The 22,948-nt window shown below is 43.9% G+C and overlaps 1 protein-coding gene across 4 annotated transcripts in view; it reads left to right on the forward strand.

Annotated features, from left to right (window-relative positions):
• Nucleotides 1-22,948, forward strand: part of PER1 (period circadian regulator 1) — a 93,354-nt gene that overhangs the window by 40,767 nt on the left and 29,639 nt on the right. For all 4 annotated transcript variants that reach the window (XM_077470608.1, XM_077470611.1, XM_077470610.1 and 1 more), the window contains exons 2-8: nucleotides 1,012-1,292; nucleotides 6,640-6,738; nucleotides 9,651-9,802; nucleotides 10,703-10,824; nucleotides 12,133-12,334; nucleotides 12,851-12,902; nucleotides 21,729-21,871. In XM_077470608.1, coding sequence (XP_077326734.1) covers nucleotides 1,075-1,292; nucleotides 6,640-6,738; nucleotides 9,651-9,802; nucleotides 10,703-10,824; nucleotides 12,133-12,334; nucleotides 12,851-12,902; nucleotides 21,729-21,871 — 988 coding nt within the window. In that variant the 5' untranslated portion in view covers nucleotides 1,012-1,074. The remainder of the gene's footprint in view (nucleotides 1-1,011; nucleotides 1,293-6,639; nucleotides 6,739-9,650; nucleotides 9,803-10,702; nucleotides 10,825-12,132; nucleotides 12,335-12,850; nucleotides 12,903-21,728; nucleotides 21,872-22,948) is intronic.

Genomic DNA, 22,948 nt, shown 5'->3' on the forward strand with positions numbered 1-22,948 from the left:
GTTGTCAGTGGGAGGAATAGAGTCCCAAGGGCCAGATAAAGGTAAGCGAAGGGCCAGATGCCTCTAACAGCAGCTCTAAAAACATCCAGTATGCATGAAGCCTTAAAGTGATACTAAAGTCTTGTTTTATTTTTTGTTTCTTTAGTTAAACATAACAAACATCATACTCACCTGCTCTGTGTAATGGTTTTGCACAGAGCAGCCCCCGATCCTCCTCTTCTCGGGTTGCTCTTTGGTGCTCCTTGCCCCTCATGTCGAGTGCCCCCCACAGCAAGCAGCTTGCTATGGGGGGGGCACCCGAGATGAGCCACAGCTCCAGGTGGCCATTCAGACATCGAGCCACAGTCCGGCCCCGCCCCCCTTTTCTTTCCTCATTGGCAGACTATAATTGACAGCAGCGGGAGCCAGTGGTGCGGTGCGGCTATCTCAGCCAATGACGGGCAGTCGAGACACTCCTGCAACATTGCTGGATCTAGGTGAGGACTCAGGTAAGTATTAGAGGGGCTGCTGCACACAGAAGGTTTTTATCCCAATGCATAGAATGTAGAAAAAAAAACTTTTCTGCCTTTACAACCACTTTAATCAAATTGCTTTCACTTGTAAAAAAAAATGTTTTTTTAATAGAGAGATGAAAGTGCAGAAATCTGGATTTTGTACCTTTGTAAATAGGCTGCTTTGAGCCTATAGTAGCAGGTGGCAAGAGGTGGCCTTTGACGTGCGTCCTCTTCATCTAGCGGACAATCTTCAGGCCTAGAGAGATCTAGAGATATATATATATATATATATATATATATATATATATATATATATATATATATGTATATATATATGTATATATATATATATGTATGTATATAATATAGATAGATAGAGAGATATATGTGTGAGTGTGTGTGTGTGTGTGTAGATATAGAGATATTATATATATATATATATATATATTTTTTTTTTATTTTTTATTATTATATTCATTTTTAAACATATATTTTTTTGTCTCTCCCCCCCCCCCAGATCGTCTTTATCCAACATCTATTCTCTGGTCCTTCCCACCACTGATTGGCCAAGACGGAGGGGATGAACGGATCCTGTGAGCCCCCTCCCCCAACGAGGAGAACACGGGGGGCGCGGGAGATGGAGGGGACCCAGCGGGACGAGACGGACACCAACAGCCACGGCTCCAGCGGGAACGAGTCCAATGGGAACGAATCTCGGCAAAGCCGGAGCTCCCACAGCAGCACGAGCGGCAACGGGAAAGATTCGGCCATGTTGGAGGCGACCGAGAGCAGCAAGAGGTGAGAGGGGGCGAGAGACCGGGAGGACGAATTGAACCCCTTCCTGCCTTACCCCGGCATCCCTTTAACAGGGCCTTTACACTGGGGGGGGGGGGGAGATCAGTTGACTATTGTGATTGGCTGTCACAGTAGCCACATATTCAGGAGCCACACCCACAGAGACCGAGAGCTGTCTTTGAGAGCTCGGTCACTGTGCTGAGAGCGGGCTCTCCACACAGAAAACTCTGCCTCCCATGGATTCGTATACGCATTATATGTGCGGCAAGAGATTAAAGCCCAACTTCAGACTTTTTTTTTTCCAGTTTTGGGTATGGAAAGAGTTACAATTTCTGCAAACTTTTTTTTTTTTTCCTGTAACTCCATTGGGGAGATATTTTAAAACATCCTGTGTTTAAGACACTCATGCAAGATATTGGGGGGGGGGGGGGAGGGGGAGGGGGGTTGTCACTGTGAATTTAAGGCAAAGACAGCAATAGAAACAGTTAAAAGTTCAAATTCTTTGCGACTTCACCAGAAATTTATTATTATTTTTTTTTGTCTGTGTCCCCATTTGGGAGATTTGTGATCACTTCCTTTTCCGACAAGAAGTGATGGAAAACCTCACCAATATGGTAAGGGGATATCTCTTCAATTGGGACACAAATACCTGGCTCTGACTCATCCTTGCTCTAGGTGAAACAAACAAAAAAAAAATGGACGGAGTGGGTCTTTAACCACTTACAGACCGGACCATTTTGCTGGTCAAAGACCAGACCACTTTTTGCGATTCGGCACTGCGTCGCTTTAACTGACAATTGCGCGGTCGTGCGACGTGGCTCCCAAACAAAATTTACGTCCTTTTTTCCCCACAAATAGAGCTTTCTTTTGGTGGTATTTGATCACCCCTGTGGTTTTTATTTTTTGCGCTATAAACAAAAATAGAGTGACAATTTTGAAAAAAAAAACGCATTATTTTTTACTTTTTATTATAATAAATATCCCCCAAAAATATATAAAAAAAAAATTTTTTCCCTCAGTTTAGGCCGATACGTATTCTTCTACATATTTTTGGTAAAAAAAATCGCAATAAGCGATTATTGATTGGTTTGCGCAAAAGTTATAGCGTTTACAAAATAGGGATAGTTTTATGGCATTTTTATTAATAATTTTTTTTTCATTAGAGATCAGCGATTTTTATTGTGACTGCGGCATTATGGCGGACACATCGGACATTTTTGACACATTTTTGGGACCATTGTCATTTATACAGTAATCACTGCTATAAATGCAGTGATTCCTGTGTAAATGACACTGGCAGTGAAGGGGTTAACCAGTGGGTGGCAGTGTAGGGGTTAAGTGTTCCTAGGGGTGTGTTACTAACTGTGGGGGGCTGGGCTTTCATTTAGTGAACACTGATCTCTGCTCCAATCACATGGAGCAGAGATCAGCGTCGCTAGTTGCTAGGCAGAATGGGGAAATGCTGTTTACAACGGTATTTCTCCATTCAGCCGCCCCGTGAGACAATCGCGGGTATTCCCGTGGCGATCGAGTCCGCAGGCCCCGCGACCGGACTCATGGGGGTCCCGACCAGCACGCGAGCGCACCGGCAACGGTGCGTTCGCGATGGCAGAGCGGCAAATTTAAAGGGACGTACAGGTACGCCCATTTGCCTGCCCGTGCCATTCTGCCGACGTACATCGGCATGCGCTGGTCGGGAACCGGTTAAAGCAAATATAATCTTAATACTTACAGCATGGGTTATTCTTCTTTGAATCTTGGTGTGCTTTGTGTATTTCTTATAGCTCTGTGCAGGAATCCAGTATGACATTTTCCCTTCCTGTTATAAAGACTGCTAACTGTTGCTCTCTTTCCGTGTGCAGGGTGACTGGTCTTGTCTCCGCCCCCTTTCCTGTAGTTTTTGGCAGGCAGCCTGTAGTGGGTGGAGCCTACTGGGCCCCTCCCATAGCTCTGTTCTTTTTCCTTGTGCACGGTGACTGGTCTTGTCTCCGCCCCCTCCTGACGTTTTCTGCAGGCAGCTTGTAGTGGGTGGAGCCTACTGGGCTCCTCCCATAGCTCTGTTCTTTTTTCCTTGTGCAGGGTGACTGGTCTTGTCTCTGCCCCCTTTCCTGTAGTTTTTGGCAGGCAGCCTGTAGTGGGTGGAGCCTACTGGGCTCCTCCCATAGCTCTGTTCTTTTTCCTTGTGCAAGATGACTGACTGGTCTTGTCTCTGCCCCCATCCTGTGGTTTTCTGCAGGAAGCCTGTAGTGGAGGGGGGCCTACTTGGTCTACTGTCTGTGCAGGCAATTTATAGCACAGTGATGATGCCACGGCTACTTTCACAAGGTAGTATCTGAGTTTGTGGATGTACTTCCTTTGTGGTTATCAAGAAACATACTAAAATGATTACTTTTTTTATTTAAATTAATTTTTAAAAAGTGTTTAATTACTTTTTTTGCTCAAAGTTTAGCCTTAAAGCTTATATCTCTATGTAATTGTTGCAATTCCAGGCCCCACGCATCTAGCAGCCTCTTGGAAAGAAGTAGTGGAATCTGTGCAGAAGTGAACCTATATAATATAAAGCTGATTTTCAGCACCATGGACAGCACACAGAGAACATATGGCTACAGTAGCGTATATTGTACTCTAGGAATGTGCGGGGTATAACATTTGCAAAGAGCACGTGCAGCAAGCGTCACAGGATGATACCCAGGAACCCAAGATGCCCCTTGCATTTGGATTTGCTGCATTTTGAAAAGATCCATTTTCTTCCCCCTGAAACTTCCTGATCCTTAACTAAATATGGTTATAAAATATAATATTATTATAATATTATAATAATATACTACATTAGGGCTCAAAATTTCAAGTTCTGAGCTACTAGCCAGGCCACTGCCCCTCCCAGCCCCTGCCCTCTTTCTGATGTGATGCCACACTTACCCTCAGCTTATTTCCATTTGCCTTATTTGAGGGCTAGCATGTAGAGTGTGTGTGTGTGTGTGTATATATATATATATACACACCGTATTTTTCGGACTATAAGGCGCACCGGATTATAAGGCGCACTAGCAACGACCGGCTGATAAAATGGATATTTCCATATATAAGGCGCATCGGACTATAAGGCGCACGGTCGATTTTGTGAGAAAATTTAGGCTTTTACGTGCGCCTTATAGTCCGAAGGTTTACGTCAAGAGACCGGGTGGCTTTTTCCACGAATCTCCATCCCTATTGATCTGTGACTCCATGCGCGCCCATCTGACAGATACTGTTAAAGCCCAAGTGAGTGCTTGCCATCATTCCGGGTGCATTAACCAAAGAACTCCAGCGATGTCAACAGGTCATATATAAGGCGCACCGGATTATAAGGCGCACGGTCGTTTTTGTGAGAAAATTTAGGCTTTTACGTGCGCCTTATAGTCCGAAAAATACGGTATATTTTTTTTTTCCAGCCCCACCTGCTGGGAGCACCCAAATCCCCCCGATGCTGCTCAACACACTCGCCCTCGGCTTATTTCCACTCGCCAAATGCAAGCAGGCGAGTGGAAATTTTGGGGGCTGTAATACATTATAATATAAAAACGTAGTCTTGGGAAAAGAAGGGAGGGGAGAGGTGTAGTTCAAACCTTTAAATATAAAAGGTGCTTATTTACGTTAGTGCTGGCTCCTGCTGCCTCTGAAAAGTGATCCGCATTGGATCTCTTTTTGACAAGTGGCTGGGAGGTGCTACATTTCCTCGTAAGCACCTGTTTAACCCTGAAAGTCCTGAACTGTGTGCATTAATTACATGGAGTTGCAGGACAGCTGCAGTGCGCCCCTATTCATTTGAATGGGCCACAAACACAACACGGGGTGTCATTTTTGGCAAGAAAAGTGTTGCAGCTGCAGGATGTGTACAACCTCCTCCAGCTACTGTGTTGGTTAAAGGGGGGCAGTTTGGAGGGTGGCTTAAACCGAAGCTCAACCGTCTATTCATCTTAATGTGGGACGTAGGCTTGATATGCATAGACTCTGGGTTATAGGCTGGTGCCTTCAGGTTATTGGATACTGAGAAAGCTTTTAGGACACCCCCTCTGGGCATCCCCTATAGCCCTACATTACTAAGCGTGTTCTCAGTTTCTGCTAATGTCGTAAGGTGATGGCCCTCTTCTCCTTCATAGATCACTCTTACCATAACTAGTTTATATTTTTTTGCTTTGGATTCTTCGATCAACTCTTCAATGTCTTCTAATACCACAATAGAAGCAGTGCCTCTAGATTGATGGTAGCTCAGTAAAACCATTGGAAGCCGTACCTGGACCTTCTGCTGGTGGGGTTGGCCTGTAATGTTGCTTCAGGCACTGGACCTTGTGTGGGCGCTCGCCTTGGCCTTTGATGCGAGGCGTGCAGGGTGCTATACGGGTCCAGGGTCGTAACCTGCACCTCAACCAAGCCCAGGGTTAAAGAGCCATAAGAATGTGAATTAGGTTAAGGAAGGCCGTATTTAATTTCTTCTTTTTTTTTTTCAATTTTATTTATTTATAGAATTCAACGAGATTACAAAGGAAAATTAAGGAGACAGTTACATATTGTCAGACTTGAAAAACTTAGTTCACATAGGCTTATTGGATGGACCCAAGCACAGAGGCCCAGTGGGACTATCACACCTTGACGGTAGGAAACCAGGACAATGAGAGTGAGGTGTTAATCGGCCCATCCTGAAACCACAAGAGAGTAAGGGAACATCGTGTGGAATCCAATTTGGAATTAAACAACATGAAACGAATAGCCTAGATAAGTATGAGGGGGAGAAAACAGTGAGTAAGGGGAAGTGGGGGTTTACATTGAGAGCGAACATGGGATGGGGGGGTCCAGGGTCAAAATTTCTTAGTAGCCTGGAAGATAAAGGGTAGAGGTTCCTCAGGTGGGGAGGAAGAAGAGAACAGGAAAACAAAAAGGGGGGAGGGGGGTATAATAGTAAAATAATAATAATAGTAAAATAATAGTAAAAGATGGGACAAAATGAAAGGGGTGCCAGAGAAGCCACCAAGGAGGACGATATTTTCAAGTTGAAGATAAGATGAAGAACACAAGGAGATGAAAGCAAACTAATAGGAGGTGACACTCAAAACTAATCTTATAAAGTATTATTTTACAGAAAGAGTAGTGGATGCTTGGAATAGACTTCCAGCAGAGGTAGAGAGTCAGTCAATAGTATGTAAATCAAACATACTTGGGACAAGATTTATATTCAAACAAAAAAAGGTTTAAAAAAAAATAAAAAATAGTAATAATAAAAAATAATAAATGGGACTTGATGAACCACTTTTTTTTTTTTGCTGTGGTTCTTCTATGCTTCTTCTCATGTGATGCATTTTATTTCCACCCACAGCACAAACTCTAACAGCCCCTCGCCTCCCAGCAGTTCCATCGCATACAGTCTCCTGAGCAATAGCTCCGAACAGGACAACCCTTCCACCAGCGGCTGCAGGTAAGTCCAATCAGCGTTGAAAGTCAGATTTCTGTTTTTTTGTTTTTTTTTGCTGCCAATAGGGAAAGGGAACGGTTAAAACTCCCATCAGGTTATATTTTGCTGTTTGTTTCCTACTGGGGAGATTTCCCTTCAATTCCTGTCCTGGAGGCACAATAATAATAACATTTAACCAAGTGAGTAAGATTTTCTCCCTATTCTAGTTCTGGTGATCAGAACTAGACAAGGTCTAGAAGTTCCCAGGGTAAAGATGCCAAGCGACGCCACCCCTAGTCTTGCAGGTGGGGACCCACCTCCAGCTGTCACCGTTCTTGTTTCCACCTGGGTTTCAGTTGAACCCGGAAGTGCTCAGTGATGTCACAGGACCTTCCTCCTGTGTGTTCTTTTCCTTTAGTGGTTTTCTTGCACAGATTGTGAAAAGGCACTGGACTAGATGACTTTGCAGAGCACCACACCATGTGATGATGGGGGTGCAACTCGAGACACGAAAATCAGCTGTGCTGTTGATGGACAACAAGTTTTGCTGTTTGTCCCTACATTTTTTTTTTCTGTTCGCTGGATCGGAATCGGTGGTGGAAAGTTGTGTACACGCTAGTCTAAAATTTGTATGATCGTTCCTTGGATGAAAATTTCTGCCCAATTTTTGACTAGTGTGTATCCCACATTATGAAACTTCTTCTCTCTTCTTCTTCTTCTTCTGACCTCCCCTTCACATAAAAACACTGTATATTGGGAAGCTTCTTCTGACCTCCACTTCACATGAAAACACTGCATCTAAGGAAGCTTCTTCTCCTGACCTCCCCTTCACATGAAAACACTGCATCTAAGGAAGCTTCTCCTGACCTCCACTTCACATGAAAACACTGCATCTAAGGAAGCTTCTTCTCCTGACCTCCCCTTCACATGAAAACACTGCATCTAAGGAAGCTTCTTCTCCTGACCTCCCCTTCACATGAAAACACTGCATCTAAGGAAGCTTCTTCTCCTGACCTCCCCTTCACATGAAAACACTGCATCTAAGGAAGCTTCTTCTCCTGACCTCCCCTTCACATGAAAACACTGCATCTAAGGAAGCTTCTTCTCCTGACCTCCCCTTCACATGAAAACACTGCATCTAAGGAAGCTTTTCCTGACCTCCCCTTCACATAAAAACACTGCATCTAAGGAAGCTTCCTGTCCTGACCTTACCTTCACATGAAAACACTGCATCTAAGGAAGCTTCTTGTCCTGACCTTACCTTCACATGAAAACACTGCATCTAAGGAAGCTTCTCCTGACCCCCCCTTCACATGAAAACACTGCATCTAAGGAAGCTTCCTGTCCTGACCTTACATTCACATGAAAACACTGCATCTAAGGAAGCTTCTTGTCCTGACCTTACATTCACATGAAAACACTGCATCTAAGGAAGCTTCCTGTCCTGACCTTACCTTCACATGAAAACACTGCATCTAAGGAAGCTTCTCCTGACCCCCCCTTCACATGAAAACACTGCATCTAAGGAAGCTTCCTGTCCTGACCTTACATTCACATGAAAACACTGCATCTAAGGAAGCTTCTTGTCCTGACCTCCCCTTCACATGAAAACACTGCATCTAAGGAAGCTTCTTGTCCTGACCTCCCCTTCACATGAAAACACTGCATCTAAGGAAGCTTCTTCTTCTGACCTCACCTTCACACGAAAACACTGCATCTAAGGAAGCTTTTCCTGACCTCCCCTTCACATAAAAACACTGCATCTAAGGAAGCTTCTTCTCCTGACCTCCCCTTCACATGAAAACACTGCATCTAAGGAAGCTTCCTGTCCTGACCTTACCTTCACATGAAAACACTGCATCTAAGGAAGCTTTTCCTGACCTCCCCTTCACATAAAAACACTGCATCTAAGGAAGCTACTTCTCCTGACCTCCCCTTCACATGAAAACACTGCATCTAAGGAAGCTTCTTCTCCTGACCTCCCCTTCACATGAAAACACTGCATCTAAGGAAGCTTTTCCTGACCTCCCCTTCACATAAAAACACTGCATCTAAGGAAGCTTCCTGTCCTGACCTTACCTTCACATGAAAACACTGCATCTAAGGAAGCTTCTTGTCCTGACCTTACCTTCACATGAAAACACTGCATCTAAGGAAGCTTCTCCTGACCCCCCCTTCACATGAAAACACTGCATCTAAGGAAGCTTCCTGTCCTGACCTTACATTCACATGAAAACACTGCATCTAAGGAAGCTTCTTGTCCTGACCTCCCCTTCACATGAAAACACTGCATCTAAGGAAGCTTCTTGTCCTGACCTCCCCTTCACATGAAAACACTGCATCTAAGGAAGCTTCTTCTTCTGACCTCACCTTCACACGAAAACACTGCATCTAAGGAAGCTTTTCCTGACCTCCCCTTCACATAAAAACACTGCATCTAAGGAAGCTTCTTCTCCTGACCTCCCCTTCACATGAAAACACTGCATCTAAGGAAGCTTCCTGTCCTGACCTTACCTTCACATGAAAACACTGCATCTAAGGAAGCTTTTCCTGACCTCCCCTTCACATAAAAACACTGCATCTAAGGAAGCTACTTCTCCTGACCTCCCCTTCACATGAAAACACTGCATCTAAGGAAGCTTCTCCTGACCTCCCCTTCACATGAAAACACTGCATCTAAGGAAGCTTCTTCTCCTGACCTCCCCTTCACATGAAAACACTGCATCTAAGGAAGCTTCTTCTCCTGACCTCCCCTTCCCATGAAAACACTGCATCTAAGGAAGCTTCTTGTCCTGACCTCCCCTTCACATAAAAACACTGTATATGGGGAAGCTTCTTGTCCTGACCTCACCTTCACATGAAAACACTGCATCTGGGGAAGCTGAAACCCGCCGCCTTGCTGCTGACACTATTCTCTTGTCTTTTTGTTCTTGTAGCAGTGAACAGTCTGCCCGGGAGAAGAATCAGAAGGAATTAATGAAGGCCCTGAAGGAGCTAAAAATCCGCCTGCCATCCGAAAAAAGAAAAGGCAAATCTGGGACTCTTGCCATACTGCAGTACGCACTTTCCTGCGTCAAGCAAGTCCGAGGTGAGCGGAATGATATATGAATGAATATATCATATAATATATAATAATATATTAAATATAAAAACGTTTTGTATTTATATAATTTATTTATATAAATATATTTAAATAATTTATTATTTATATAATGAACTATTGCTAATAAATCATATATAGTATATATTAATATAAAATCTATGATATATAATGATTTATGTGTATATATTATCTATCTATAATATACAGTATACTGTATACACACATATACATTTACAGTATGGGGGAGATTTAGTAAAACTGGTGCAGCTGTGCATAGTGACCAATCAGCTTCTAGGTTAGAAATTAGAAACTGATTGGTTACTATGCCTAATGGCACCAGATTGTGTGTGCACTAGTTTTTGCTAATTCACATCCCCCCCCCACTAAGGCACATTTGATAAATACTTTTTCAACATTAAAGTGGTAGTAAACCGTGGGGAAAAAAACCTGCAAGACAATAGCACAATAGCATAATGTGCTAGCATGCATCGCATACTAGCATATTATGAAATACTTACCTTAGACTGAAGCTCCTGCAGCTCGCCCGGTCATTGCCGAGGGGACAGACATGTTTCCTCTGCATTTCTTTCGGGATTGTGGGCTCCACCACTGTGAGTAGCCTGACATATATTATAGGCTTAGCTGTAGGTAAAAGTCATCACATGATCTCACTTAGTTGTCTCCGGAACAGATGACCCCATTTGAAGATGCTGCCTCTAGTCTTTCTTTTGGTGACAACTGTAAAATTTTACATTGTTTTCTGTCCCGATAACAGTACCACCAGGACAAAAAGTTATGTTTTTCTTCTCGCATGCTTGGCTCGGGTGTCAGATATATCCATATTTGTTTTCTGTGCTTGCTTAATAGTTAACTATGTTTTCTCAGCTAACCAAGAATATTACCAGCAGTGGACCATCGATGAATCCCAGCCATGCAGCCTGGACATGTCCAGCTTCACTATCGAGGAGGTGGAAAGCGTCACATCGGAATACACGCTAAAGAATCCTGTGAGTTCCTTTAGCTCTTAAAGTGATTGTAAAGTCTTGTTTTTTAAAAAAAATAAAAATAACAAACATGTCAAACTTATCTGCTCTGTGCAGTGGATTTGTGGAGAGCAGCCCAGGTCCTCCTCTTTTTGGGTCCTTCTTTAGTGCTCCTGGCCTCTCCCTCTTGTCGAGTGCCCCCCACAGCAAGCAGCTTGCTATGGGAGCACGAGCCAAGTCACAGCTCCCTGTGTCCATTCAGACATGGAGATGTGGCCTGGCCCCGCCCCCTCTCTCTTCTGATTGGCTGACTGACTTTGATGGACAGCAGCGGGAGCCAATGGCACCGCTGCTGTGTCTAAGCCAATTGGAATGGAGAATGTCGAACGGCCGAGACATTTAGCTTAATGCATAGAATGCATTAAGATTAAAAAACCTTGGGACTTTGCAACTCCTTTAAAAGGAGGGGGCAGCATGACCCCAACCTGATAGCTAGGGGGTTGATAGGTAGGTCTGGGGGTAAATTAGGCAATACCTGCAAATAAACTTTAAAGTGAACCCTTACCTCCTTTACCTCCTGGATCTGCACTGGGCATCATTGCTTTACTCAGCCCCCCTCTGCAATCTACAACAGCAATTTTTACATTTACCCTGATGACGTCCAGCTAGAGGAGGGCGGACGTCATCAGGGTACTGGGCTGCCTGAACCAGGAAGTGGCATCTGGGAACCAATGACATTGGGAGCAAATATGGCGGTGTGGAACTGCAGTGTGACGTATCGTAACAGAGCAACGCTGGATCTGTTGGGCAGGTTAGTATGTGAAGACCACCCTAGATAACAGGTAGGCAGGGGGAAAGGAAGGAACTGGGGTGGGGTTTGGGGAGGGAGGTTGGTTGGGCACAGGAGGGTGACTTTTTTTTTTTTTTTTAAAGCGGAACTAAACCGCTCCTGGATTACCTCCCCTCACCGCTGTTCCATGCCGCCATTTTTGCACGTGTGCAGATGTGCCACTGGTCTCTACCAGGCATTTGGATTCTAGAACAGAGTGGCGGGCATCTGCACAGCAGATTTGAACGCATGTGCGCAAATGGCACCAATTTCCATTAAGAGCTGGTCATAGGCTCCTGACATGCGAGCTGGATATGGGGAAACCTGCAAATTGTGCACTCTCCAGTTTTAGTAAATCAACCACTATGGCTGGCATCAGTTGCCTTCCTCTCCTCTTGTCCACTAGGAAATGTTTATGATGTCTGGTACTTTACCTATGTATGGTTGAGTGTGAGCAGCATTGTTCTAAAATCCTACATCTTTTAAATTTTTTTTTTCTCAAGGACACATTCGCTGTGGCTGTCTCCTTTATCACCGGCCGCATTGTCTACATCTCTGACCAGGTCTCCCATATCCTGCATTGTAAAAGGGACGTGTTTAAAGGAGCAACATTTGCTGAATTTCTGGCCCCGCAAGATGTCAGCGTCTTCTATGGGTCCACAGCACCTTATCACCTCCTATCTTGGAGCAGCTGCATATCTGGAGGTAATGTATAGATGATGGGTGCCAGTCTGCCCTAAAGGATGTGAGTCTGTCTTCCTGCAGGTCTGTCCTCCTGCAGGGTGATACAGACAGAGGGGGGCTATGAGTCTGTCCTCCTGCAGGGTGATATAGAAGGGAGCTATGAGTCTGTCCTCCTCCTGCAGGGTGATACAGACAGAAGGGGGCTATGAGTCTGTCCTCCCCCTGCAGGGTGATACAGACAGAAGGGGGCTATGAGTCTGTCCTCCTCCTGCAGGGGGATATAGAAGGGAGCTACGAGTCTGTCCTCCTCCTGCAGGATGATACAGACAGAAGGGGGCTATGAGTCTGTCCTCCTCCTGCAGGGTGATACAGACAGAAGGGGGCTATGAGTCTGTCCTCCTCCTGCAGGGTGATATAGAAGGGAGCTACGAGTCTGTCCTCCTCCTGCAGGATGATACAGACAGAAGGGGGCTATGAGTCTGTCCTCCTCCTGCACTTTGACTCCTGCTGACTCTCCATTTCTCATTCTTCCTCCAGATACGGCTTCAATGGACTACACTCAGGAAAAGTCTCTATTCTGTCGGATCAGGTAGGTATCGTAAAATTGGGGAGAAGTAAAGATAACAGTGACTAATTTTACTGCAGTTATCTTCTCCAAGAGGAGAGATGTGAGAGAAAGAAAAAAATCAATCACACATATAATATGCAAAACAGATAAGTGTATACAAATAGAACATTTTTAAATATATATATATATATATATAACTCTATTACATCCTACATATGGGGAGAGGGGACACGGATCTGCCATATTGGTGTACTGTGCATAGAGGATACACTGACCCATCACACTGTATCTACAGAGAGGATGCACTGATCTGCATATACAGAGAGGAGACATGAAAAAGGATGTGTTGATCTGTAGATACAGATAGGACATACTGATCTATCACACTATATGTACACAGAGAGTACGGTATACACTGACTCATCACACCGCATATATAGAGAGGTGACTACAGAGCGGATGCACTGATCAGTCATTCTGTATATACACATCACTATCATACTGTATATGGAGGAGGGGGGGGGGAAGATTACAGATCTGACACACTTCATATACTCAAGGGGGGCACACTGATCTATCCCACTATATATACACAAAAATAGGACACACTAATCTATTTTACATTTTATATACAGAGAGGACACTTTGATCTTTGTCACACTGTATACATATGTATACAGAGAGGACAGACTGCCCTAATACATTGCATATACACAGAGAGGACAGACTGACCTAATACATTGCATATACACAGAGAAGACAGACTGACCTATCACATTGCATATACACAGAGGACACACTATCCTATCACATTGCATATACACAGAGGACAGACTGACCTATCACATTGCATATACACAGAGGACAGACTGACCTATCACATTGCATATACACAGAGAGGACAGACTACTCTCTAACATGGTATATATGCAGTGAGTACCCACTGTCACACTGAGTGGGGTGGGGGACAGATTGATCCATCACACTGTATATGACAAAGAAGTGATACATTCATCTGTTGCATTGTCTATAGACTCAGGGATGTTTCATACACACAGGAGGTATGGATCATTTTATATGGTTGGGTTCACACTATTGCGAATTGGATGTGGGTTTGAACGCATCCAATTCGCATAGCAGGAGATTGTGATAGGCTCTCTATGGAGCCGGTTCACACATCTCCGGAGCGGCCCTGGTGTGAATTGCGTAGGAGGAGTCCTGTGCATCTTCTGCTCCGTTTCAGGTCCGAATTCATCCCAAAATTTTGGCTGAAATCGGACCTGAAACGGTGAATGGAGACGCACCGGAAACCCTGCGGGGAGCCGCTCTGTGCTCTAGTGTGAATCCAGCCTTAAGGAAGCAGACTGATTGATTCTCTCACCTTTTCAGAGAGAGGGAATGTGGACATCGCTCCTTAATGCCCTCATATACAGTATATATATATATACACACACACACACACACAGAGACTGGGACAGCTCCCCTCTCCCACCTCCGGAAGTCCCCTTCCTTATTGAAATAATTCTCAAATAGCTGTGACACAAAGCACCGTGTAATTAACATACTGACACGTCCTGCGTCACCCTCCCACACACCACCTCCTCTCCGCACAATCCCTGCGTCTGTAACCTTTCTCCGGCAAGCCCTGCAGCATGGTAGCCAATGAATTCCATACCTTGGTATTTATAGCCTACACATTCTTCATAGAAGAGTTCACAGCTCCATGGATCCATTTTAATGAATTCGCTGAGATATTCAATAAAGGCAGAGGATGTGAGAGGTGGAGGTTTTGTTCCAAATAATGAGACAAGCGCTTTTTCTTTCGCTGTTTTACGACCCGAAACGCACCGTTCTACTCCTGAACAATGATGGTGTTTACAAGTTCATCTCGTTTCATGAACAGAAGAGAGGTGGGCTTCTTATAGAAAAAAATTGTGAGAAGGGATGTTATTTTTGCATCTTTTAAATCTACTAGAGAGAGAGCCTACATACTTTGAGAAACAGAGTCATTACCATATATATGTGTATAAAGTACACTGACATCTAGTGATCGTTCTCAGTATTGCAGCCAATATTCCAGTCATCCCAATATGCAGTTTAGTACGTCCACCTAAAATACTGAGCTGTTTGAATATATCAGGTCTATGCAAGCTATGGAAGGTGATGGGTTCTATGGAGTCATCCAGGTTCTGGTGATGGGGGTCAGAAGGCAATAGAGCACCACTCTAAGTTTATAAAGTACAATCCAACTTTCTTTAAAGTGGAACTAAACCCTCCTATCGTTTTCAGCCAAGGAAGCTGCCATCTTGGCCTTTGTTTGTTTGATCTTCAACTGCCATAATGCTGTACATGTGATCACTGATGACACCAGCCATTGGAAGATTTAACAGTTGGGTTGAGAGCACAACCGATGTGACAGTTACATTTCTGGTATGTGCCGGAATTGTAACTGTCACATTGGTTGTGCTCTCAACCCAACTGTTAAATCTTCCAATGGCTGGTGTCATAACTGATCACATTTTTTGAAACAGTTAAATCGATGGGTTTACTCCTGCTTTAAAGCAGAAGATGTGTGTATGTGATCACTTTGTTCAAATGTGTCAGTAACAAGGCGTTCATTTATTTTTCTTTACCAGTACATTAATCATTTTGCACCTATACACCCCCTATGGACCAGAGCACTATTTACATTTCTGCTATAGTCCTACAATGATGGGGAACTGTTCCTCCCATTGACACCAACAGTAGGGCATTATTCCTTCCACTGACACCAATGATGGGGCACTATTCCTCCCACTGACACCAATGATGGGGCACTATTCCTCCCACTGACACCAATGATGGGGCACTATTCCTCCCACTGACACCAATGATGGGGCACTATTCCTCCCACTGACACCAGCAATAGGGCACTATTCCTCCCACTTACACCAATGATGGGACACTATTCCTCCCACTGACACCAATGATGGGGCACTATTCCTCCCACTGACACCAGCAATAGGGCACTATTCCTCCCACTTACACCAATGATGGGACACTATTCCTCCCACTTACACCAATGATGGGACACTATTCCTCCCACTGACACCAATGATGGGGCACTATTCCTCCCACTGACACCAATGATGGGGCACTATTCCTTCCACTGACACCAATGATGGGGCACTATTCTTCCCACTGACACCAGCAATAGGGCAGTATTTCTCCCACTGACACCAATGATGGGGCACTATTCTATAATATTCTAATATTCAACTATTCTCACACAACCATTCGGGTCAAGGTGAAAAGGGAAGCTTACACTGTCACTAGGACAAAGACCTCTATTTTTACATTCCTCTGTATTTATAGAATATCCTCCACATTCTATTCATTATTTAATGTCCTAACGAAGAGGACTCAACTGCAGAATGGTGCTGGTAATCAATCAAAAAAAGCTATTACTAGCTCAGCATGATGATAGATTCGGATTGGCTGCTGTGTGATGGTGAATGTTAGTAGAAGTTGTTATGATAGCCTTAAAGTAACATTAGGGCTCCGTTCACATCTAGGCATCCCGTACCGAGCATGGGGGCTCTGCTGCTCTGGGTGTCCATTCAGACATGAAGCCACGGCTTGGCCCCACCCCCTCAATCTCCTGATTGGATCACTGGCTATGATTGACAGCAGCGGGAACCAATGGCTCCTACTACTACCAAAAGCCAGTTAAGTGTGCGAGCCCCTGGAAAGACAAGGCTCTCCTGAACATCGCTGGATCGGAAGGGGGTTCGGGTATGTATTGGGGGGGTGGGGGTGCACACAGAAAGTTTTTTTAAAAAAACCTTGTACCTATACTTAAAGACAGAGTTCTGCATTCCTACAGCCTGATGAAGTCTGGCTTTATGGCACAACCCAAAAGAAGTCTCCATTTTTATGAATGTGTTTGTTTCCCCAAGTACTTGTGCTTTGTCCAGCCTTTCTATGTGCTGTCTAAGGCTAATTGTAAGGTCAGATAGGGCTCTCCCTCCACAGTCATCCGACAACGCAGCTAGCAAGGAGATGGCTGCTTTAAAAAACGGCGCACTTCACCTCTAAGCTTGCCTGGAACATTTTAGCTGATAAGCCCTCCCCTTTGCCTTACTTGTGAGATGTTTGACTCCGGCAAGTGCTTGGAGATGGAGAAAAGTGCTGTCTGTCAAAGCAGCTGTCTCCTTGCTAGCTGCGTGTTGGATGACTGTGGAGGGAGGAAGGTTACCCCATCTTAGACAGCACATAGGGAAATGGAACAAAGTATTACATGTACATTGTCCCCTGGGGAACAGAATACATAAATAAAAATTGAAGTGTACTGTAAAAAAGCTTCAACAAAGCTTGCTGAAAGCTCTGCAAATGCTTTGTCAAAGCTTGCCATTCACATTGATATTATGCAAGCTGAAGCCCAATGCAAAACCGGCCCTGACTTTTTTTCATTCCCCGGATCCTTTTTCTCATTGGCATTGCTTTTATTATTGTCCAGCCTGAATGGAGGAAACTGTTTTTTCCACCCATTGTAAATTGAGTAAATCTGTTTCCATGGCTTCGGACAGGCTTTGTTAAAGCTCCTGTCACTAAATAAAATGGTTAGCTTACAGTCCTGTTTACACCTTGCTTTTCTGACAGTAATGCCATGTACACACGAATAGGTCCGACGGAATCATTTTGTCGGATAGTCCAATCGTGTGTGGGATAGTCTGATCGTTTTTCTTTAAAAAATTCAGACGGACCTAGAAATAGAACATGTTTCAAATCTGTCCGACGGACTCAGTTCCTATTGGGAAAACCCTTCGTCTGTATGCTGGTATAACGGCCCAAATATGATGCAAGGGAAGCTATTGGCTACTGGCTATTAAACTTCCTTTTCTCGTTCCGTCGTACGTCATCACGTCCAAAATGAACGGACTTTCGAACAGACTTTAGTCCGTTCGTGTGTGGGCATGTCCGTTCGTTCGGAAGTCCGTCGGGAAGACTGTCGAACCTTTTCTGATGGAAAGTCGGGTCGTGTGTACGCGGCATAAGTATAATGGAGTTGACAGCCTCCGTTCCTGGCCGATGCCTTGTATGGGGAAACGCGTCGGGTGGAGCACTAGTCCTTGATGTCATCACGCTAACAGTCAGCTGGCTTGAGCCACAGCTGTTTTTGAAATTTTCTTACCGTGTTCTTGGATGTTAGCGTTGCTGGATTTTTTTAAAATACATTTTCTTTGGACATACTACACCATGAAGTCCTTTCTTCTATGCTCTATTTAATGAGACCATCCAGGACTATTTGAAAATATAGGATGATTCTCGTCTTGAAGCCTTGTCTTTCAAATTGGATATCCCGCTGTAACAGAAGGAGTATTTTCCTCTGAAAAGAGCTACAGGAGGATCGTATTCCTGCCGGCAGGCTTGTGCACAGGCGTCTTTGACCTCTATAATTTGAGATCCAACGACTCTGGTAAGAGGCATTGATATTATTTCCTGACTTCGGAATATTGGAAGATATACGGTGTCTCATATTGCGGTCATTAAACTTATTTGGACATTTTTTTGTAACATATGCAATAGTTTCTTTGATCACTTTTTTATATTGATCAGTTCCGTATTGTGTTATATATGTATTTTCTTGTTTATTGGCATTTCATATGAATAGTTTTTTTGAGATATAACACTTTTTTGGTATTACTTTCTCAATTTTTTACTTACTCACTTTTATTAATTGAATAGTAATGAATGCGCGCTTGTTTTTTATTTATCCATACACCTTGCTTTTGCTTGGTGCTTCGATGAGCCTTTTGTGGAGCTCCATTGGGGCTTTGGTGGGGCTTTGGTGGGGCTTCGATGAGCCTTTGGTTGGTGGGGCTTCGATGAACCTTTGGTGAAGCTCCAGTGTGGCTTTGGTGGGGCTTCGGTGAGCCTTCAGTGGGGCTTTGGCGGGGCTTTGGTGGGGCTTTGGCAGGGCTTCAAGCGAGCTTTGTCATATACTTCTATAGAGGCTTTGAAGCACCACTAAAGCTACATGGGGTATAATTTTTGAAGCAAAGCCTAAGCCTAAACCATTTTATCTAGTGACAGGGACTTTGACTAGCGTTCAGAGAGCTTTGACAAAGCCTGTCCAAAGCAAGTGTAAATGAGACCTTACTAATTTGCTGTACTGGTTTCTGTAACTGCATGTCTTGGAGAGAGATGGTTTTTGGCTAACTGGACTGCAGACGTCAGTGCTTCGTAGTATAGAAGACCCTCAGGTTGCTATTTTTTATCGTGCGGAAAAACTAGCAAGGTTTGCATATTGGCCGTCATGTGATTGGACTTTCTGTTTCAGAAAAATCAGTACCCATATGAAAAGTTATTGTACGGAGGTTGTGTTTACTGTAGGATATGCTTAATCAGCGTCCAGGGACTGGGCATCTATAATTACATAATTGTGGCATGTTTGGCAGACTTACAATGTTGTGTGTTTTGTATATGTAGAGAATGGAAAATTTGAGCTTCATTTACTTTAGAAAGTTTCCCAGATTGCTGTGAAGTGTTTTACCACATGCTGTTCTTGGGCTGAATCTTACCCTGCCATATGTCTACAATTTGCAATTGAAGTTGTGTACAGTGAAAGAAACTGAACCACTAAATATAGGCTATATTGGTTACAGGGGTCTCCATAGTTTATAAACAACGTTCTGAATTATTGTCATTCAGACGTTAGGAGGGCCTGGACTGTGGCCATCATTAGTAGACAATGTTCTAGCATCGGTGGGAGTAAATATTGCCACATTTGATATTAGGAGGAGGAATAGTGCTTCATTGTTGGCATCATAGTGGAGTATAGTGGCCCATTATTGGTGTTTAGTGGGAGAAATGGTGTCCCATTGTTGGTGTTAGTTGGCAGAATAGTGTCTCGTACGAGTGGGAGGAAGAGTGCCCCAGGGGCCTGATTGGAGACCCCTGGCTTAAATGTTTGGGGACATGTAGACCTTTGTGGAGCTTGCTGGACATTCCATTCCAAAGCCATGGGTGTTCATATAGAATGGCCCCCTTCCATTTGTGGCTCTTATAGCCTCCACTGTATTAGAAAGGCTTTCCACAAGATTTTGAAGTGTGTCTGCAGGGAAGTGTGCCCTATTAGCCAAAAGAAAAGCTGTATGAGCTTATTGGCCATCCAACTCCAAAAGCATGGCCATTATTATCGAGTTGGCTCTTTTTTTGTGGCTAAATTGCTTCCACTTTTCTGGGAAGGCTTTCCACAAGATTTTGGAGTGTGTATGTGGAGATTTGTACTCATTCAGCCAAAAGAACATTTGTGAGGTCAGGTACTAATGTTGGATGAGAAGTCCTGGCTTACAGTTGGCATTCCATATTATTCGAAATGTAGACAGTAAGGGGTAGGGTCAGGGTTCTTTGTAGACCACCGAATTTCCTCCACACTAAACTTATCAAACCATGTCTTTTTGGAACAGATAAGGACCTTCCCTAAACTGTTCACACAAGTTTGAAGGCACCACACTGCTGTAGCATTAAGATATCCTTCATGGAATCACCAGCATTTGGAGGGGTGTCCTCATATTTGTAGGCACATAGAAGCTGTGATGGTGAGGTGTCCACAAATGTTTGGTCTTATCGTGTAAATATGAATGTAACAGAACATGTGAAGTAAATGTTGACGTAGCACAGGGATCCATTTTTTTAAAAATTCCAACCACTAGCTTATCTTTTACATTTGAGGTTCCCCGACTATCCCTCAATCCTCACCAAACGTGCATGTTATGTGCCTCTCATTACAAGGGCACAGGCTGATTTGGCTATAGGCAAAACTTTTTTTTTCATATTGGAGTAACCCCTCTCAGTATTTTATGCCATCTGTGCCCCATTGGGGAGATTTCCCTTCACTTCCTGCCCTGTAGCCAAAACAGGAAGGGAATCCCTGCAAATTAAGGGACCTTGGGGACTCCCAGGTCACCAGAACTAATGACCCCATTGACTGATTTCCCCTCTATTACTTTTTTGGGGACGACCCAAAATGTGGGATTTTCTTTTACTTTCGCTTTCAGTGGTAATGGTAAACCGGACAGATGGAGAGGGTGAGTCTCCCTAACGGGGGGCACAGACAGCAATAAAAACCCAACAGGGGTTCTAATTCCTCTCCACTCTATCCAAAACTAAAAAAAAAAGTTTTGCCTTTAGTTATACTTAAATTTTGACCAGAAATCAACCCAGCTGTGATGTGGGAGAAAATTCACCACATTGTTGGTGGGTAAGGCTCAGGTGCGACTGTGTTCTGCATGAGTCAGGTCAATAGTTATATGGTGGTTGTACCCATACATAAGGTAAAATGATAATGCCATAAGACGTTTGCATTACTTTTGAGTTATATACCCATACCCCAGAGGGCAAAAGTTGGCCATTTTGTTTGTCAGCAGTCTATAGAAATGGAGAGGTATTTGCAATTTCTTCCTTTTACCTTAATTTGCTGAAACTATCAGTATTTTCGTCATTGAGTGATTCTTCGCTCCCATGTATGGGTACAGAGTTTCCCAATGAAGATCAACATTTTATGCTGATTGGGTGGCCTCGGGTGCATTAATCTCACCACATAGATTATATATAATATCTCTGACACTGCAATTTTCTTCTGTCTCTCTCAGCATCTCTCTCAACCCTCCCTAATATCATATCAAATGTTTGTCTTCTCTCCATTTCATACATATTCTCCTTAGTAGGAAATATGCCAAATTTCCACACCCAGCAACCTCCTACCCCACCAACATCCCCCCCCCCCCAAATGTACCCTTTGTTTGCCCCCTTTGTTTCTGTGCTCTCCCTGGCTCTGGTCTTATTGCAGGCGTGTGTTTTCAGTGGGGGCCGAGAGCGGCATATGAACATCCGCTATCACCCTTTCCGTCTCACCCCGTACCTGATGAAGGTGCGAGATTCGGACAACGCCGAGGGGCAGCCCTGCTGTCTGCTAATCGCAGAGAAGATCCACTCGGGATATGAGGGTAAGAGAACAAACCTTAAGTCATCAAACAACTAACTAATTAAGGTAGCAGAAGGTGGGATGGAGGTTTTCAAATGAAGCTATTTAAGTAGAGTTGTAATTGAAGTTGCTCTTGTGCTTGAGGCCCTCTTGTTAAGCGCCACTGAGATGTCCTACCCTACCTTCCTAGTTCTCCCATACCTGGGAAGAACTAGGGCACAGTGGATATGAGTGTAGTCCTGACATGAGATCTAGGCATGTGATATAGAAGTCTGTTGGGGAGAAACTTGGGTGAAGTTTGGGTGTTTGGGGTATCAAAGGATTGTGTTTTTTTGATTTGAGAAAAGATAGTTAGTAGTGCAGCTAAGAAAAGTCTAGCTAGAGTGTCGATGGAGATTCAGTAGGATATTTTCCTGATATTTGATAGAAGTATATATTTGATATATATTAAACAGTATCTTTTAAACAAGAAATCGTTTGATTCAGAATTCTCCTCTTAAGAAGTTTAAGGTGATGTCCCACCAAGAACAGTAAGCGGCGAGACATTCGAGTCCATACAAATCGATGGACACACCAGTGAGCTGCAGTTACATACTCCTTTTATTAATCCACCCACAGGGATAAATACTCACAGAAACAGTTGACGCATTTTTCACAAAAAAGGCCTTAGTCATTGTTATGACTAAGGCCCTTTTGGTCAGAAATATGTCAACTTTTCATAAAGGGAGGATTTTACTGGAGCTTACTGGTGTGCCGATCATTTGTATGGACTCAAGTTTCAACAGTAGTGTAGCTGATGATCTTGTCTGTTCCCATGTGATATTGGTTGTCAGTTTGTAGCACCGAACCCTCCCTTCCTTGTCTTGCGACGAGACATTTGCCTATCCTGCAATCCACCAAAATCCACCTCAATGTACTTTGCAACTCAACCACTTGGCAGGCGCATAGTTTTTCTCTTTTCTATTTAGAGAAGTGAAGAATTATTGCTTCCTTCACACAGGTTTTTTTTTCCAGCAAGTTGGAGAATCTCTGTTAACAATCATGAGCTCCTCTGCTGGTCACACATCTGTGATCTTGCTCTGGGGATTTGCCCTATGCA

Source organism: Lithobates pipiens, unplaced genomic scaffold (assembly GCF_037356315.1).
Source record: "Lithobates pipiens isolate NorthernLeopardFrog02 unplaced genomic scaffold, aLitPip1_a1.2 Scaffold_8, whole genome shotgun sequence".
Classification (NCBI taxonomy): Eukaryota; Metazoa; Chordata; class Amphibia; order Anura; family Ranidae; genus Lithobates; species Lithobates pipiens.